This window comes from Staurois parvus, unplaced genomic scaffold (assembly GCF_062004578.1).
Source record: "Staurois parvus isolate SC_StPar_1 unplaced genomic scaffold, SC_StPar_1.0 ptg002600l, whole genome shotgun sequence".
Taxonomy (NCBI): domain Eukaryota; kingdom Metazoa; phylum Chordata; class Amphibia; order Anura; family Ranidae; genus Staurois; species Staurois parvus.
In genome coordinates, this window is record NW_028320396.1 from 120,857 (window position 1) to 142,252 (window position 21,396).

General features: G+C 40.5%; 1 protein-coding gene across 1 annotated transcript in view; it reads left to right on the forward strand.

The window, feature by feature from the left end:
- The window catches only part of LOC149430601 (synaptosomal-associated protein 25), a 147,955-nt gene that overhangs the window by 96,985 nt on the left and 29,574 nt on the right, over positions 1–21,396 (forward strand). The window contains exon 4 of the mRNA XM_089666202.1: positions 5,130–5,178. Coding sequence (XP_089522328.1) covers positions 5,130–5,178 — 49 coding nt within the window. The remainder of the gene's footprint in view (positions 1–5,129; positions 5,179–21,396) is intronic.

Sequence of the window (21,396 nt, forward strand, 5' to 3'; positions counted from 1 at the left end):
TGTTGTGTTCCTTTATTTATATTCAAAGTCACCTTCAAAATGCACAGTCTACCATTAGCCTACAGAGGAGATGGTATAACTACTGTGTATTTTTGTATAAGCTACAGGGAGTCTTCCAAATCTCTTTCTAATTATCAGCAGGTCAGTGTTGCTAATCTGCCCCCATGGCTATGGGAGACAGACTGTTGGCAGAAGGAGTACTGACAAAACCACCCATAACAGGTACACACTTATGACAGGCTGCTTAACTGACTGTAGGCTTCCATTACCCTTCCATTACTCTTGCTAACATGCTGTACTGCACCAGGATGACTCTTTAGGTGCTGTCTTCATACCCCGATGTGTTTAGTGATCCCAGCTGTAGACTATGTGTGAAATGCGCCAGTTACTTGCATTGCACAGTTCTTCCCTACATCCCTAAACCCTAGCTGAGGCTTGTCTGCTGCCCTGGCATACCTGCAAAGGTAGAGTCTTTAAATAATAAAGTCCATGGTTATCGGCAGAGTCCAGCAGCTGGTATCTTCGGTGGGTTTCTATATCGCAGCAGCAAGGTGTAACGCTGATCCTTCCCCAGCCAAGGATTGACGACAGAAAGGCAGGAGCAAGACTACTCCTACTCTCGACTCTATGGCTCTCTCTGGCTCCAGAGCATTTTCTCTTTGATATGTCCAGGATCAGTGGGTTGAGCCCAAAAAGCCAGCCAAGAAAAAAACCCGGGAACTAAGGTTAACCCTAACCTTCCCATCCGGGGCAGAACCTAGCTAGCTAAATTGCAACCCGCTTACAAATGCGTTAGGGAAAGGTGATCCCTGGGCAGGGACATCGTGGAAGCAGCCATACTAGTCATGATTCAATAAAGATCGCTTTGAAGGAAGCTGTGTAGCTCCTATTCATCTACAGCACCAGTGTCAAACTGGTGGCCCTCCAGCTGTTGCCAAACTACAAGTCCCATGAGGCATTGCAAGATTGACAGTTACAAGCATGACTCCCAAAGCATGATGGGACTTGTAGTTTCACAGCAGCTGGAGGGCCGCCAGTTTGATACCGCTGATCTACAGCATAGGTTGTAGACATGACATATAGCCGGCTGCTTATGTTTCTACACAAGTAATGACTTTGATTTCACACTTCATGTGACATGTTAGTGGATTCGGACACTTCTGTTATCTTGTTTTTTTTCATCTTCAAAGAACAATAGCTACATATACTGTATATGGGTTGTTGTAGCTTCAAGCTTGATCAGAAAGGCTATTGCTCAATGTGACATTGTTACATTAGGGTGTATCAGGCTGACAGGTGCAGGGATGTGAGCGACGTGTTGGCAACAAATCTGGACATTTACAAAAACTGGTACAAAAAGACACCCAGTGAAGAAATCAGATTCTGCCATTTACTTAAACAGTTCCTGCTTGTTGTGGATATAACAAGACTCTAGCATGTTTCACAGAACTGGATAAGGCCCAATTCACACTGATGTGGTGCAGGATTCTCAGCGAATTCTGTGCGCTTCCCTCACTGCATCAGAATCGCACTCCGTTCATGCCAACTGCTTTGGGTGTCAATGTTAAGTTAACAACACCCCCAAAAGAGGTTCACAAAACGCACTGCATTTGTGTGAAAACCCATGCATTCCGATTCCATTGCAAAAAACAAAGGGTCCTGCACCTTTCCTGCAAGTGCGTTGTGCAATTTGAGCCATACAAAATTAATGGTTTAAATTGCACAGAAAAAGAATCGCATGTGATTTGAACAGGAATGCAATATGATTCCTGGCCAAACCACACCGCATCAGTGTGAACCGGCCTTTATTTCTGCAAACACGTAACCCTTAGATGTCTGGGTGTACTTCACAAACCAATATACTGTAAATTTGCAGCATCTGCAAGATGTACCTTTATTTATGTGACCGATAGATGTGCACATAAGTATCAGTGTATGGCAAATTTTGATTAACAATAACTTACCAGAAAGTGAAAGTTTTCTCTTCATTAGTTTTGTGGGGTATTGTTAAATATTAGGGAGGGTGTAAGCTTGGGGTCTTAATGGACTGAGGGGAAAGGGAAGCAGGAGATATGAGAAATGCAAAAGAAAGGGGTAGAATGAATATTTGAGGAAGGGGGTTAATGAGGAAGAGTTTTAAAGAGGAGTTCTGGCCCCCCTCCCGAAAATGAAAAGTCAGCAGCTGCAAATATTGTATCTGCTGACTTTTAATATTATGGCACTTACCTGTCCAGGGATCCAGCAATGTCCTCACCCTGAGCTGATTCTTTAATCTACTGTCCGTTGCTGGCTGCCATCTTGCCTAAAGGAAACTGGCAGTGAAGTCTTGCGGCTTCACAGCCGGTTTCATAATGTGCATGAGCGAATCACGCTGTGCTTTTGTGAATGAGCTGCAGTCCTCTGGGACCTGTGAAATGTGGGGGGGGGGGGGACAGACTCAGTTTGCTGCAGTGAACTAAGATGGAAGTGGAAGCAGGTACCTGTCAAAACCAGGCACCCTCTCCCCCCCAAAGGGTGCCAAATGTGGCAGTGGAGGTTGGGTGGAGGCAGATAAGCAGAACTTTCACTTTTGAGTAGAACTCTGCTTTAAGTTTGACTTTAAGAGTCTCACATTTGGCTAAAAGAGTGTTCTGTTTCAAATGCTGCTTTATGCATTATCATACCTCCTTAAACCTGGTCTGTCTAGACCGGGTGTCGGCAACCCGCGGCTCCGGAGCCGCATGCGGCTCTTTTTCACCTTTCCTGCGGCTCCGGAGCACACTGCCCACCAGGTGACAGGCAATAGGGTCGGCAAGCCGCGGCTCTTTTAATGCAGCTCTTCTATGTGCCGGGCGCCCGCTCCCCTCCCTCCTCCAAACATTGGCTGTCAGGATGTAGGCGGGGCAGCGTGACGAACTCCTCTCCTCTCACAGTCTGCCCTGAAGACCAGAACGGCGCGGGAACACAGCTAGAGGAACGCGCGGAGCAAAGGTAAGTGAATTGACACAGGGGGGATGAATTACTATAGGGGGGATGAATTACTATGGGGGATGAATCACTATATGGGGGATGAATTACTATGGGGGATGAATTACTATATGGGGGATGTATTACTATATGGGGGATGTATTACTATATGGGGGATGAATTACTATATGGGGGATGAATTACTATAGGGGGGATGAAATACTATAGGGGGGATGAAATACTATAGGGGGGATGAATTACTATATGGGGGATGAATTACTATATGGGGGATGAATTACTATGGGCGATGTATTACTATATGGGGGATGAATTACTATATGGGGGATGAATTACTATGGGGGATGAATTAATTACTATATGGGGGATGAATTACTATGGGGGATGAATTACTATATGGGGGATGAATTACTATATGGGGGATGAATTACTATGGGGAATGAATTACTATGGGGGATGAATTACTATAGGGGGGATGAATTACTATAGGGGGGATGAATTACTATAGGGGGGATGAATTACTATATGGGGGATGAATTACTATAGGAAGGATGAATTGCTATATGGGGGATGAATTACTATGGGGGGATGAATTACTATATGGGGGATGAATTACTATGGGGGATGAATTACTATATGGGGGATGTATTTTCAGTTTTAAAAATGTTTCTCTCAAAATACATTTCAATCGTGGTTTTGGCGAGATTTGGCTCAGTTGAAAAAAAAGGTTGCCCACCACTGACCTAAGGCTATGATTGTGATTATGACGATACACTGTGGCCCTGGTTAACCCTTTGCTTACTGGGCCCTTAAACCCCCTTCATGACCAGAGCGCTTTTCGCAATATATGCAGTGTCGGATTTGTTTTAAATGTTGCAATGGTTTTGCGGCTCCCAGTCTTTTTTTCCCTCTCGGAAACGGGTCCAAGTGGCTCTTTATGTCTTAAAGGTTGCAGACCCCTGGTCTAGACAGTATGGTCACCTGCTGACTTGGCACCATCCACAGGCAGCTTAACTCTTCAAGACAGCGTTGTTAAATCCAACACAATTGTACTTCAGCTATTGTATTGGCTGTAAACCACCACTAGGTGTCCAGATACTACTGAACAGTAATAACTTCATGCTGTTTAATACAACAGAAAACAATATATATAAGTGAGGCAGAACAAAGAGACTGATATAACTGCAGCAGCAGTGCCAGGTATGGCTGAATTAGTCATGTTGATTGCATAGGGACAGGAGGAGATCTTCCACCAACATAACTCTATTAATTTTCCTAAACCACGGTTTTAGAATTTTTAATGAATACATTTAAACTGTTTTATATCTGTTTTTTTGCTATCAATTTACAATGTTTGTTTTAGAAATAAGCATATAATATAAGGCAAATAGTTGCCAGAAGACTATGAGTTCTATAAGCGACAGAACAGCACATATTTTCTGCTTTCAGATTTCATCCTCCTCACTTAAACTATGGACTGAGCCGTCTGATAAGTGATTAATTGCTGCAATGTGTTATTCATGTATGAATTTCAGCTTGAGCTACTGTGGTCTGTAAACAACAGGCATTACATCAAAGAAGCAAGGGGATAGCCTGGAAAAAAGGAAAAGCAGCCTAAAACTGCCCCCCAAGCTTAACCCTTAATACTGACTCCTTTCGGCCCTTTAAGAGGTTTCTGATGCCGGGAAGGTGGGGCTAATGATCATGTGACCATCGGGATTGGCTTTTACAGCAGTCACATGATCAGCTTTCTGTTAGGTGCTGGTAATTGTGCATGGGTTGCACAGGGCATGCTCAGGTTTGTTTACATTTTGGTATGCAGATATGCAGCCTCTTTGCGTCAAGGCCCATCCACCGAGAGGCCACATATATGCATACTGTCAGCGTGAAGGAGTTAAAAGAAAGATTCAAAATTAATACAATATTTCATATTTACCTTACTGAAAAAAACATTTGAAAACATTTAAATTTTTTTCAAATACTACTGCTTGTAGAAAGTGACAGTATTGTTAAACGCTAGACACCAAAAATGACGTCCCCCTGAATTTGCTATCCATCTTATTAACTGTCTTATGTGACTATTTGATTTGCCTTAAATGTTGGTTTCACTTTCTGACTGTTTTCTCTGTCTTCCCTCTGCTATGGCACCTATCTTGTGGATATAGAGTAAAGATGCTGGAATCAGGACTTTGGTTATGTTGGATGAGCAAGGAGGTAAGTTCAGTTTTCTTAGGAGAAATATTTATTCTAAAAAGCTTTTACTTCCACTCTATGACTTCCTATGATGAACCACTCAGAAGTGTTATATTTTCTAGAGGTGCACACCCACACTGCTTGGACATCGGGCTTCTCCAAAGTAACATTTGCAACTTCTTATGTGTCTTCGTTAAGCTGACAATACATTAATTGAAATTTATCCCATTTTCAGCCAAATTTCAATCCATGTATGGGCAGGCTGGTTGTACAGAAGTTGATCTACCAATCAACTTCTGTACAACCACCCTGTTGGAAAATCTCAGTGTATTCTGCTGGCAGGGAAGTCTTTCCTCTATCAGAACACAATAGCTCAGCGGGAGTGATTCTCCCATCCGCCTCGAATGTGTGGATGGGGGAAATCCAGTCTTTTCTTTTTTTTTACCCGCTGTTGGAACAAAAGAAAACAAAGAATTATCTATGGGCTGCTTTATTCGTTCACTCCTATCTGACTTTCAATGATTCTATGCTCTTGGGCACTATGGGGCACTATATAAAATACACTTTAGAGTTGTTTCCATAGAATTTCCTTGTCAGATTTGTTTTCTAGGTACGTCGCCAGGTTTGTTCTCAAACCTCCCTGATTGCACAGATTTGACACTTGCATACAGAATGTGATAACATGTGCATAGCCAGTTTGTACACATGTACTAGGGCCAATTTAGAGAAGAATCAATTAACCTACCAGCTTGTCTTTGAAGTGTGGGAGAAAACACAAGCACAGGGAGAACATGCAAACTCCGTGCAGAAAGTCCATGAAACAAGTACCCCTTGTGCGACAATGTCATCGACTAAGCCAATGTTCTACTTGCAAATGCTAACAAATAGCCACTAAACAAACATACATGTTGGTTCATGTGAAAGTGTTTTCCATCATTTCATTAGATCAAAAGTATATCAGAAGTGATAATATTTAACGTAGGACTCCAGCCATGTAATAATAAAAAAATACAAACAGATGAACATTTCTTGCAGAATGAGGTGAAGTCGTAAGCTCTGAGGAGCAGGGCCCTCCTAACCCTCTTGTATTGAACAGTATTGTTGCTGTATTGTCTCCCTTTATATTGTAAAGTGCTGAGGAAACTGTTGGCTCTATATAAATCCTGTATAATAATATTAATAATAATAATAATAACAACCATGTTCTTCTGTTGTTATTGTTTATGGGTGAACATTTTCCTAAGCATACGGACCTGTCTGCACACACTATTACAAGCTCAAATGCCATAGCCCCGGTTCACACTGGTACAACTTGTCATGTGACTTGACAGATCAAAGTCACATTACAAATTGCACCCTATTTACGGCTATGGAACCCTTCAAATCAGTGCAACTCTGAGTCAGACCAACTTTGAAAAAGCTACCTGCACTATTTTTTACAATTTCATGTGCAACTTGCATTGACATCTGTGCATGACGACGCACAGATGTCAGCAAACCACACATGAAGTGGCACTGATCGACAGCTTTGAAATCGATCAGAAGAAGCGCAATTTCAAAGCTGCATTTGGTGTGAACCAGGGCATAAAGATAGACCTATAATGTAAAGCTGACCATACACAAGTAAATTTCCAAATTAACATTTTCTACAGAAAATTGGTATGAACATTTGAACAAAAATTATCAGTACTATTGATAACTTGATTAATGTCATTTGAAAGCACTGTTGCTGTTAACATTTGACTTTGGAATTAATGGACTTTCCCAAATATAAAAATGCATCCACTCGTTTAACATGTTTATTACTGAACTTTGAATTTTGACTGGTCTCCTTTAAAATAAAAATGGGGTATTGTGTGTTGTTGACTTCCTGTTCAGTTGTTCAATGGAAAGATGCTGCCAAAAGTAACATTTCCCCAAAACTACCATAGCACCTAGTTTTTAACTACAACATACAAACCAATGTCAGATACATTTCAGATATCTTAGTTTTTGTGCAGGTAAGGTATTGACTGTTATTTTTGTGGCTTGATCATATAAAGTAATGTTTTATTTAGATCTGACACTTCTTTTAAAGGGTCAGTCCGCCAGGAAACACTTTAGTTGTTGGAAAATTTGGGAAAGGAAGTGGTACATTTCCAAAATATACCGAAATTGGCCCCTGAAAACAATTTAATCTGTCACATAATAGGTCTAGATCTGTTCATGTTATCAGTTGGAAGTGAATTACACAATCCTCAAATAACTGTCTGTATGGTACAACAGAGGTGAGTCCTCCCTTCTTCTGTAACTTATAACTTGTTTTTTTAGCTCAGGGGTCTCAAAACTGAGGCCCAGGGGCTGGATGTTGCCCTTTGCTTGACTTTATCTGGCCTATTCCTTCCACTGACACCATCAGTGGGGTAGTATTTTTCCCGCTGGCAGCAGAGACGATACTAATTCTCTCACTTATACCAATAATTACATTTTTTTGCTCCCACTGACCACCAAGCCAATGGTGCTCTATACTTCCAATGATGCCAGGGAATTTTTTACTCCCTCTGGCCACAGTCTGGCCCTTCTAAGTTGAAGGGCAGGGCAGTAAAACTGGCTCTTTGTTTCGAATATTTGGAGACCCCTGCTTTAGCTGATGAGCAGCTGAGAAAACAGTAGCTCAATTGCAAATGGATGTCAGGGGATAAATAGCACTTGTTTCAAGAGATATTTCAGCCAGAAGTAAGAGAAATACAGATGGATGGAGAGGACCTTTTAAAAAAAGGTCATAGAAATGCAAAAGTTTCATATTTATAATGGTTTATTCTATACAATTTAATTATACCAAAGTCACAGCTTTCATTTTTGTTTTATACGCCAATGGAAAACAGTAATATGTATATCAATATATCATTTAGGGATCACTTTATAGGATATTCCCAAAAATGTCCATTTACGTATTTGTCACAGGCCAACAAAGGAAACCATTCCCACGAGTGCCCACCACTGTGTTTTTGTTCTATATATTCATCATAAACACAATAAAAAACAGAGAGTTTTATGTACTTGCCAGGGTTTCAATATAAATGGCTTGTTGTACCCTCAAGCTAAGTCAGCTTTTAAATGGATCCATATGTCACTTCAGGTGACATGGCAGAATGGCTTTTTAGAACTGTAGCTAAGCTTTGGACCGCATTTCTGTTGCATCAGAAATAAGCAGGTCAATGCTGGTCCAGTCATCAACCCTGTTTATACATGAGGAAGATCATATTGCTGTAGCTTGAAATTGATAATCCCAGATGATCATCCAGCTATCTGTCAAGATGTAGAATGGCTGGATGAAGAGTTGCCATTGGCTTACAATGTTGCTGAGTGTACAAAAGAAAGATATTTGAAGGCGATATAAGCATTAAAGATTATTTGGCCACAAAGTAATAAAAAAAATGAAAACAAATTATAAATACATTTCTGTAAACTGTACAATATATCCAAAAAGGGAAAACATTTTATGTCACCTTGCATTTTTGATTTGGAAAAGAGCCAACTTTAAAAATATTTAAAATAGGCTTCACCACGTATTGGGATAAGCCATATGTACCAATGAAAGGTCATATCAAAGCAACCCATAGTTTGTACAGTTACCCATATAACTAGCTGTATCAGAGTGCTGGGAAGACCAAAACTTGAATGGCCAATAGGTCCAACTCCAAAGGAAAACTTAAATAGCCAATAGGTCCAACTCCAAAGGAAAACTTAAATAGCCAATAGGTCCAACTCCAAAGGAAGACCTGAACCCCAAATACTGAACCAACCAAAAGGTTAAAATCAAACCAATTGGATTTGCACTATGCAAACCTTATCAGACCTAGGAGTTCCAAAGTAAATTATATAAGATGCCCAGCAGACTGACATCACCAAAGTTATAAGGAAATGGCTGAACAATTAACTCAAAAGTGGCTAGAAGGTATGCACCACAAGATACAACACGTTTCACTGGTAGCACGAGAGTGGAGAACAAAGAAGAGAGAACTCAGTCTTGAGGCACTTGCTTCAAACCACACTCATTTTTGGTGCCATTATTACATGGGCTAGATTTCCCCTCTCCAGATAGTGCTATCCATTATGGCTTAGTAAAATCTGGAAATTCTCATTGTTTATTGTTCAACCATTTTCCTATGTGAAGTATATTATAGACGTCTTTGTTGTCATCACCAACGTCCATTGGAGTGTTTATCTAATCCATGCTCCAAATTAGAGCTTTCTATATGATTAACAGCAGAAGTGTAGGTAAAGTTTGTCTGACTACTGATGATGCCAGTCTGCTAGGCAGGTTATATAACTTAACTCTGGTTCTTTTGGGTCTATTTAGGTTTGTGAATCTGGTTGTCATCTTGAGTACAAGGTGGTGAATCTCAGTTTTTTTCCTAAAATGTCCCTTCCTGGCACTCCATTTGGGCCTATGACCTACTCCTTCTTTCAGATGTTATTTTCTGTGTATTCTAAACAAAGCAGATTTTTCAATCTATCTATCTATCCTAGTTTTTTTTTAGTCCAAAAGCAAAAATTAGGGTAGAGGAAAGCCAAACACCTAGGAAGCCTGAATAATGTAGTTTTTACTTTTACTGCCTATACTCAAGCAAAATGCATGCCTAAATTCAAGCAGCTTTGCGTAAACATCCCTAAAATGCTAAAAGGGAGGGGTTTAGCATGAATTGCTGCACTGTGATTAGCCAGTCATTGGCAGAGAAAGAAAAAAAGCAGTCAGCTTCTGTCGACTACTTTAGCTAACCCCTAGTGCTATGGGAACTCTTTGTCATGTATTCAATATATATTTGTAAAAAAAAAAGATGCCAATATAAAACATTTTTTAGAAATGATAAACATAACAGAATAAACATCAAACCAAAACCATTGTAGTTTTCTCTTGACAGATACAATTTAGACAATTATGCTAGCAGTGCTTGGAAGCATGCTCTGGGCGCATAAAAAAAATGTAAATTATCCCCACCAATCTGTTGCTTGATATTTCTAGATGTGAGGACCCGTCTCCTGAATCTGCTTTTCTTGCCAATCCTTGACCAGCCTCACGATAACATCATCATGCCTGCATCACTGTAGGCAGTGCAGGGCCAGCAGCCACATCATCAGATGAGACATGGCTGCTGGTAGGCGTGCTTGGCCATAATCCAGTGTGGGACTATGAACTAAGTTGAGTATTATCAAGTAAAAGCCTATTCCCTGGATAAAACAAGCAATAGATTCTTTATTAGTGTGGATAGGGGACAAATTTAATTATTGTTATGTGCCCCAAGTTAGGTTTTAATTACATACAGTAACTGGACCAAATAAAAAATGGTTGTGCTTGAAGTACTGCCATATGTATGCATTCACACAAGGAGGCTGCTGAAAAATGAAGAATCCAGCTGCAGCTAAACATGTCATGAGTGCAGGAAAACAAAACAAGGATAACCATGAAGACATACACTATATTGCCAAAGGTATTGGGCCAGCCCTCCAAATCATTGGATTCAGGTGTTACAATCACCTACATGGCCACAGGTGTATAAGATCAAGCACCTAGGCATGCAGACTGCTTCTACAAACATTTGTGAAAGAATGGGTCGCTCTCAGGAGCTCAGTGAATTCAAGAGTGGTACCGTGATAGGTTGCCACTTGTGCAATAAGTCCATCAGTGAAATTTCCTTGCTACTAAATATTCCACGGTCAACTGTTAGTGGTATTATAACAAATTGGAAGCAACTGGGAACAACAGCAACAGGCCACGTAAAATGAAGAGTGGGGTCAGCACATGCTGAAGAGCACAGTGTGCAGAAGTCACCAACTGTCTGCAGAGTCAATAGCTAAAGACCTCCAAACTGTGTGTGGCCTTCAGATTAGCACAACAACAGTACATAGAGAGCTTCATGAAATGGGTTTCCATGGCCGAGCAGCTGCATCCAAGCCTTACATCACCAAGTGCAATGCAAAGCGTCGGATGCAGTGGTATAAAGCACGCCGACACTGGATTCTAGAGTAGCGGAGACGTGTTATCTGGAGTGACGAATCACGCTTCTGTGTCTGATAATGGACGTGTCTGGGTTACTCGTTTGCCAGAACTGTACTTGCCTGACTACATTGTGCCAAGTATAAAGTTTGGTGGAGGGGGGATTATGGTGTGGGGTTGTTTTTTAGGGGTTGGGCTTGGCCCCTTAGTTCCAGTGAAGGGAACTCTTAAGGCATCTGCATACCAAGACATTTTGGACAATTTCAGGCTCCCAACTTTGTGGGAACAGTTTGGGGGTGGCCCCATCCTGTTCCAACATGACTGCACACCAGTGCACAAAGCAAGGTCCATAAAGACATGGATCATCGAGTTTGGGGTGGAGGAACTTCACTGGCCTGCACAGAGTCCTGACCTCAACCTGATAGAACACCTTTGGGATGAATTAGAGCAGAGACTGCGAGCCAGGCCTTCTTGTCCGACATCAGTGCCTGACCTCACAAATGCGCTTCTAGAAGAATGGTCAAACATTCCCATAGACACACTCCTAAACCTTGTGGACAGCCTTCCCAGAAGAGTTGAAGCTGTTATACCTGTAAAGGGTGGGCCAACTCAATATTGAACCCTACTGACTAAGACTGGGATGCCATTAAAGTTCATGTGTGTGTAAAGGCAGGCGTCCCAATACTTTTGGCAATATAGTGTATTTATGAAGCAGTGAATGTGATTTTCACCAAACATTCACTGCTTGTGAATCAATCACTCTCATTTAAAATGCACGCACCTGGAAAAATTGTCTGCAGTGAATGTTTTCTAATTGTCAGATTCACTGCTTTATACATATAGGGATCTATTTATAAAACAAATGCTTTATGAATGTTAGAGCGTTTACACAGTCGCCCTGAATAATCATCATAATGTGTCTAATATTTTTATTACCTATGATCATCAGTTCCATTGTTTGTTTACTTTGATCATCAGTTGCTTCTAGTGGCCATGCTGTGGTATTTTCCTGAAACACTTCAGTCAGGAAAGTACTGCATTAAGGCCACTAGATGGAGTTGATGGTCATAGGAAATAACCATTTGAGTTGATGATCTTAGAAAACAAACATATCAGACTCATTATGGGGATTATTTGTAACAGCTGTGCAAATGCTGTGACATTTGTACAGCATTTTTTTTTTATAAATGGCATAAAAAAAAGGATTGTAAGGATCAATTCGGCCTTTAAAAGATAATGAGTAATCAATATACTAAGCATTCAGAGTTGGAAGGCAGTGTAAATAGTTGAACAAATAAACTAATAAAAGGTGTCATCCAGCACAAATAAACTAATAGATGTATCTAGAAATGTCACTGTAATTTTTCTACCTTTATCAGGGTGTTCAAAAACAAAATTGTACGTAAATATATAAAATAAATAGCACCTGCTGAATCCATGCTTTGCTGATCGAGTTTAGTGTGTTTCTGTTGAAAAAATAGCCTGATGAGGACCTACTCATCATTAAACATTAATATGGACAGCCATATTAAATGTTTAAAAGCCTTGCAGGTACTTCAGAATATATCATGTATGGAAAATTGATTGTTTAATTCACAGTTTTTTATCTTCTGCATTGACATCTGATTGCTATGCAACATATTTGCTTTGTTTATTTGTGATATATCTTAAACCAGTTTTCTGATTTAAATAAAGACTTGGGCCTCCCATAACCCTCAAGAAGACCTGCACTGCGGATGTATAGAGCATGTCATTGCTGATCTCGCCTTTGAAAACTAATAGCTTCATAGCTGTTGTGCTTATCCAGTTTCTTCAAGCTGAACTCCACCTGCCAAAGGATTACTAATGCTGTGATTTATACATTTCTAAAGGCAGCACAGCCAGGAGGGTGACAGTACTTACTTTGTTAGGTCTTGTTTACACAGGCAGCGAGGGGGCGGTAAAAACAGTGCAGCTCCTCTAGAGTCTTCCAATAATTCTTTAAGAAGTAACACACAGATAACGACCCACTACATAAAAACAAGTGACCCATTATTTTACTGCCCCCGACCACCCACCTAAAAGATAACATGTAGCAAAGCGGGGTCTTAGGCTGGCCATAGACAGAGCAAGTTTCTGTCCTGCAACCACGGGACAAGGACACAGACAGTGTTGAAAGGGGAATCCCTCCCGTGAAGCCCCCCCCCCACCTATTTGCTATAACAGCCGCATGTAAATTACGGCAGGCTAGTTGTACCCAAGTTGATTGAGTTGGGTACATTCAGCCTTCCCATACATGGTTCGAATCTCATCTGGTTCAGCGGGAACTGTCTATGGCGGGCTTTAGACATGCCACAACTATGGCATTTTGCTTCACAGGCACAACGAAAACTCAGCTTGTTGAACTCGCACATTGAAATAAATTGGTTGGCTTGCTGCTGTGGCAAGATATTTCAATACAAGATCCAGCTTCAGCTGGAAGAAAAACCTCCTTAAAGCCTCTGCTCTACTGCCCCTTTGAAAAGTGATTCACTGCAGGTCATTTTCAGAGCGGTGGTAGAGACTCCTGCCTGCCTAAGCAAGGCTTTAGAGTGAAAGTGGAATTCCAGATATGTTTATTTAATACATACATAGTTACATTGGTTTAGCTTGGACCAGTGTATGTACACTGCTCAAAAAAATTAAAGGAACACTTTTTAATCAGAGTATAGCTTCACAACAATGAAACTCCTGGGATATTGATCTGGTCAGTTAAGGTAGCAGAGGGGTTGTTAATCAGTTTCAGCTGCTTTGGTGTTAATAAAATTAACAACAGGTGCACTAGATGGGCAACAATGAGACAACCCCCGAAACAGGTATAGTTTTTCAGGTGGAGGCCACTGACATTTTTTTCCCTACTCATCTTTTCTGACTGTTTTTCACTAGTTCTTCATTTGGCTAAGGTCAGTATCACTACTGGTAGCATGAGGTGATATCTGGACCCTACAGAGGTTTCTCCTCTAGGATGGCACATCAATATGTGCCATTGCCAGAAGGTGTCATCCAGCACAGTCTTAAGAGCATTGAGGAGATTCCAGGAGAAAGCAGTTACTCTAGGAAACCTGGAGAGGACCGTAGAAGGTCCTTAATCCAACAGCAGGACCGGTATCTGCTCCTTTGTGCAAGGAGGAACAGGATGAGCACTGCCACAACCCTGCAAAATGACCTCCAGCAGGCCACTGGTGTGAATGTCTCTAATCAAACAATCAGAAACAGACATCATGAGGGTGGCCAGAGGGCCTGACATCCTCTAGTGGGCCCTGTGCTCACTGCCCAGCACCATAGAGCTTGACTGACATTTGCCAATGAACACTAGAATTGGCAGGTCTGCCACTGGTGCCCTGTGCTTCTCACAGATGAGAGCAGGTTCACCCTGGGCACATGTGACAGACATGAAAGGGTCTGGAGAAGCCATGGAGAACATTATGCTACCTGTAACATCATTCAGCATGACCGTTTTGGTGGTAGGTCAGTGATGGTCTGGGGAGGCATATCCATAGAGGGACACACAGGCCTCTACAGGCTGAACAATGGCACCCTGACTGCCAGTAGGTATAGGGATGAAATCCTTGGATCCATTGTCAGACCCTACACTGGTGCAGTGGGTCCTGGGATCCTCCTGGTGCACTACAATGCCAGACCTCATGTGGTGAGAGTATGAAGGCAGTTCCTGGAGGATTAAGGAATTAATACCATTGAATGGTCCCCATGCTCGCTTGACCTAAATCCAATCGAACACCTCTGGGATATCATATTTTGGTCTATCCGACGCCACCAGGTTGCACCTCAGACTGTCCAGGAGCTGGTGGAGATCCATAGAGTAGCAGTGCCTACTACAGTGATTTCTAGCTTCCATGGGGATTGGCCAGGTAATGGCCAAGCTGGGCCAATGTGACTATGTATAAAATATCCATACCTGGAATCCATATTTAAAATAATACACAACTGCATTATGTTACATGTTTTTATATATGCCTGGATCCAGCATGAGTTGGCAGCGGGTAAATTAAGTATTGAAAATGTCACCATTTTTCTAGGTAAATATATTTCTAAAGGTGCTATTGACGTGAAATTTTCACCACATGTTGGTAACAACCCATGCAATCAATACATACAAAGAAACCAAACAAAGTTCAGAAATTAAGTTATGTGTAATAAAATGGAATGACACAGGGAAAAAGTATTGAACACATGAAGAAAGGGAGGTGCAAAAAGGTATGAAAAATCACGGCACTAGCTGAAATTAGTAATTAAAAAGCAATCCTGCCCCTTGTCAGTGCAAATTAATATCAGCTGGTTCAGTTTTACCTGATGGCCTATAAAAAGGTGTCTAATTACCAAGGTTTCATACAAGAAACATCTCATGATGGTTAAAAGCAAAGAGCTATCTAAAGACCTTTGCAACCTTATTGTTGCAAAACATACTGATGGCATTGGTTACAGAAGAATTTCTAAACTTCTGAATGTTCCAATGAGCACTGTTGGGGCCATAATCCGGAAGTGGAAAGAACATAATTTCACCATAAACTGGCTACGACCAGGTAGTCTTCGCAAGATTTATGAGAGAAGAGTGAAAAGAATTTTCAGAAGAGTTGTCCAAGAGCCAAGGGCCACTTATGGAGAGCTTCAAAAAACCTTGAATTAGTAGGTACAATTGTTTCAAAGAAAACAATAAGTAATACACTCAACCGCCATGGCCTGTATGCATGTACATTATGCAAGACTCCATTGCTGAACAAAAAGCATGTTGAAGATCGTTTAAAGTTTGCTGCAAACATTTAGCCATGCCTGTGAAATACTGGGAGAATAGTCTGGTTAGATGAGACCAAAATGGAACTTGTTGGATGCCATAATACACACCATGTTTGGAGGTCAAATGCACATCACCCCCAAAAGATCATACCAACAGTGCAGTTTGGAGGTGGAAACATCATGGTGTGGAGCTGTTTTTTAAAATCTGCTGCCATCTACCTGGATGATGAAGATGAAACGAGGGTGGACATTTCAGCAAGACAATGATCCCAAACACAAAGCCGAGGAAACTCAACTGGTTTCAAAGAAAGAAAATAAAGCTGCTAGAATGGCACAGCCAATCACCTGGTTTGAATCTGTTAGAAAATCTATGGAAAGAACTAAAGATCAGAGTTCATATAAGAGGTCCACGGAACCTTCAAGATTTGAAGACTGGGCCAAAATCACACCAGAGCAATGCATGCCACTAGTTTCTCCATACAGGAGGCGTCTTGAAGCTTTCATTACCAACGAAGGATTTTGTGCGAAGTATTAAATAAATTTCAGTTAGCGTGTTCAATACCTTTTCTCTGTATCATTCCATTTTATTACACATAACTTAATTTCTGAACTTATTTGTTTTGGTTTCTTTGTATGTATGGATTTCATGGGTTGTTACCGACATGTGGTGAACACCTTTCGAAATATATTTACTGAGAAAAATGGTGATGTATTCAATACTTATTTTACCCACTGTATTTGGAGATAGAAGAATTTGACTTTACATGATTACCCAACAAAGGTTTTCACCTAAATGCAATAACAGTTTTCAGTAAAACATCAGGCATAAAGAGATACAGTATGTGTAATTGTACTACAGGATGTGTCAGAAAATCAAATCAAGTTATAATTTAGTTTTAATATCACCTTTAATAGAAACAACCTTGGACATTCTGTTACCCACTCTTCCCACTTCCAAAATACTAGAGAGCAAACCTAGGGAAACTCTGCAGAAGTATATGTATCTTTTAATTTCTATTAAAAAGAATAAATATATATATATATATATATATATATATATATATATATGTACAGTTGTATTCAAAATAATAGCAGTCAGACATCACTAACCTGATCAATCACTGTTTTTGGTAGAAATGATATTTCTACATGGCAAATAATTTACTAGCTGGTGTAGTAGAGTAATAGAAATCCAACAGACCCAACAGTCATGACATGCATGCTGCTGATTCTGTGTAATTGAATCAATAATTGAAAGGTGCATGTTCGAAATAATAGCAGTGTAGAGTTCTATTAGTGAGGTCATTCATTCTTTAAAAATCAGGTGGCAATTATTGCCCTTATTTAAGGAAGGAAGGCAGCAAATGTTGTACATGCTGGTTACAGTGCATTTCTCTCTGAAATTCTGAGGAAAATCGGTCGTTCCAGACATTGTTCAGAAGAACAGCGTACCTTGATTAAAAAGTTGATTGGAGAGGGGAAAACATATAAAGAAGTGAAGAAAATGATAGGCTGCTAAGCTAAAATGATCGCAAATACTTTAAAATGGCAACCAAAACCTGGAAGAAAGCGAAAAATTACCATTCGAATGGATAGAAGAACAGCCAAAATGGCAAGGACTCAGCCAACAATCAGCTCCAGGAAGATGAAAGAAGGTGTAAAGTTACCTGTGAGTACTGTTACAATTAGAAGACGCCTATGTGAAGCCAAGCTATCTGCAAGAAGTCCCCGCAAAGTCCCACTGTTGAAAAAAAGACGTGCTGAAGAGGTTACAATTTGCCAAAGAACACATTGACTGGCCTAAAGAGAAATGGTGCAACATTTTGTGGACTGATGAAAGTAAGATTGTTCTTTTTGGGTCTAGTGGCCGGAGACAGTTTGTCAGACGACCCCCAAACACTGAATTCAAGCCACAGTACACTGTGAAGACAGTGAAGCATGGTTGCGCAAGCATCATGATATGGGGATGTTTCTTATACTACGTTGTCGGGCCTATTTATCGCATACCAGGGATCGTGGATCAATTTGAATACATCAGAATACTTGAAGAGGTCATGCTGCCTTATGCTGAAGAGGAAATGCCCTTGAAATGGGTGTTCCAACAAGACAACGACCCCAAACACACCAGTAAACGTACATCATCTTGGTTCCAGACCAACAAGATTGACGTTATGGAGTGGCCAGCCCAATCCCCGGATGTTAATCCAATAGAAAACTTGTGGGGTGACATCAAAAATGCAGTTTCTGAGGCAAAACCAAGAAATAGAGAAGAACTGTGGAATGTAGTCCAGTCATCCTGGGCTGGAATATCTGTTCACAGGTGCCAGAAGTTGGTTGACTCCATGCAACACAGATGTACAGCAGTTCTCAGAAACAGTGCTTATACAACTAAATATTAATTAAGTGATTCAAAGGAAAGAAAAATCTTCAAACATTTTTCAGTTTATATAGTGAATGTTTGAGTTTGTAAAGAAGAATACAAACACTGCTATTTTTTTGAGCAGTCTGATATTCACTTTTCTTCATTTTATTTAGAGGAACAACACAAATTTGATATATTTTTCTTCATGTTTTGATTTGGAATAGAATGTGTAGTGTTCCCAATGCATTTGTGTGTATGGAAATAAAAGCTATTAGAAGGATTTTGAGCTTTATTCACTTTTTTCAACACACTGCTATTATTTTGAACACAACTGTATATACAGTAAGTATACTTACTAAAAATCTTAACAAACTAGCAAATGTTACATAATCTCCCAACTATAAACCCTCGTAATCGGTTATAAAGTAAACAATGTATTTATATTCCCAGCAAGTAAATTGCCCATGAATATGCAAATGGTCATTATTTGTATAATTGCTGGAGAGAATGAATCATACCCATGGCTAACAGAGGGGTTTGTCTCACTTATCACAGAATACAATTACACAAATTGGCAATAATTCACACTGTTTATTCTCTACCCTTAGCATTATTGTATCATGTCACATGCTGTTCCAGATGACAGCACAGAAGCCATCTTGTGTGTTCAGTTCATTACCAGCTTTGGAATGTACAGGACAATGATTGGATCTTTAACCTGAATTACATGTTTATAAATAATATTATCAATAATATTACCATTATAAAATTATAAAGAATATTAATCGTCAGTGTTCTGAAAAAAAAAATCCCAACATCTTCTGATAGGATGCATTGCGGTAGTGTACGCCATACATAAATAAAAGATGTAGCTGGTAACAAAGCCAAGTGAGTCATTGATGCTTGTTCATCTGACTGTCCAGAGATGAGTAAATATATGGTAAACCCTCAGTTTAATTGACACTGGTCAATACAATGGAGCACTTAGCAGCTTCACTAAAAGCTTCATTCTTCCTTTCTGTTAAATTATTCAGAATCCGAAAGAAGTCGTTATATCATCAGAATACCAAGGAAGGCAGTTTTCCGCCTGCATTGTCATACTGTGTACCATGATATTTGAAATAGGATTCACTGCAGAATCTAAACACTGCAGTGTAGTTTAATAGCTGAAAACAGAAAATGGAAAGTGACCTACAATATCACTTAAAGAAATCTAGTTGAAAGTTGTTGGAGTGTAGCAGACATTAAGATGCATATTAAAAGGCAAAGTGTTTTCCTGCACCTGGCTTTCTTCCTCCAGTAGGAGATAGATCACACTCAGGCCTGTAGTTAGACACCTTGCTATCCTCAAAACATCCATTTGTGCATTCTTGTATCATGCAGTTATTGCAGTGAAAACGAATGCTAGTATGCGCCATTGTAGATATCACACTGCCTGCTTTAAATGCTCAAGTAAAATTCTATCAATTTTTTTATAATTTATATGTCTTTTAGAGTTTTTTTTGTCCATTAAAGTGTTTTCACATGAAGGGATTCATTTTTTGGAACAGGAAGGAAGGGGAACAGCGCTTCTAAGTGCAGTATGCACTTTATTAGCTGTTCCCCTTGTTTTTCACAGAGCTCCTTCTAGCCTGTATTGGAACTGGCTGTCTTCAAGTGCATGCATCATTGGGACTTTACCAACTCTCTTTTACACAGCTTTATTGACTCCTTTATCACAGTGCATTCAGTTCTGTGGACCCTTTGCTATTTAGTGGGCACAATTCACTAAAGCTTATCGCATGAGTTAAGTCAGTCACAGGACCACATATCGCATACGATACTGAATGTCAATTCACTATCCTAAGTATGAGGTATTTTCCAAAAACAGCAAAAACACATGGTAAATACCGCATAAAAAGACCTTAAAGTCAATTCACAAAAGGAAATAAATAATTAAATGCATGCGATAATTAAGTAGTGGTCCAGGCATGCAGTATGTACTGGTATCTGTCAGTACTGTCGTGGGTTGTTAAGGACTCTTAGCAACCTATGAGTCATCAGCTGTCAGCGGGGTTCCCCACTGACAACTGAATGTAAAAAAAAAATTATTGCCAGCAATTAAAAAATAATAAAGATGGCGTGGGGTCCTCCCCCCATCCATACTAAGTCCTTTGGGTCTGGTTTGGATTTTGAGGGGAACCCCCATGCCAAAATGTGAAAACAAATGGCGTGGCATCCCCCCAAAATCCATACCAAACCCTTATCCGAGCATGCAGCCTGGCAGGTCAGGAAAGGGGGGGGCGAACGTGCACCCCCCCCTGAACCATACCAGGACACATGCCCTCTTTAGCAAGGGGGGGCGGGATCTGGGGGCCCCACAAAACTGGATTCTGGGGGCTTCCAGATTCCAATAAGCCCGCAGACCCCCACAACCACCGGCCAGGTTTGTGGGGAAGAGGTCCTTGTCCCCATCAACATGGGGCAAGGTGCTTTGTGGCCTGGTATGGTTCCGGAGGGGGGAGGGCTTGTTCATCCCCCCCCTTTCCTGACCTGCCAGGCTGCATGCTTGGCTAAGGTTCTGGTATGGATTTTGGGGGGGGGCCCCACACTATTTTTTTTTAAATTTTGGCATGGGGGTTCCCCTCAAAATCCATACCAGACTTGAAGGGCTTGGCATGGATGGGGGGACCCCACACCATTATTTTATTGCTGGCAATTCTCTCTTTTACATTCAGCTGTCAGTGGGAACCCCGCTGACAGCTGAATCATTACTGCATGGTTTTCAATACTAAAATACCACAAGACTTGATAAAATAACTCATGCAGTAATTTAGTAGTGTTTTTCAGTGAATTCAAATGTTTTTTTTTTAAATGCTATGCGGTATCCTACCACATACTCGGATGCGGTAAGATACCGCTTAGTGAATTGTGCCCATTGTGTAATACTGTCTGCAGCCTCATTTGACATGTACGATCCTCCCTATTGTTCACCAAATATCCACCTTTGCATTCATTTTTTTGGACTGATTTTAAATTTTCACAATTTTCACCTATTAAGTGGTTTTAAACCTCAGACGTGAAATATGAACAATGCATATCCCTCTATAGTGTGTACTTGTCTCAATCCAGAGCACTAAGTGCCACTTCT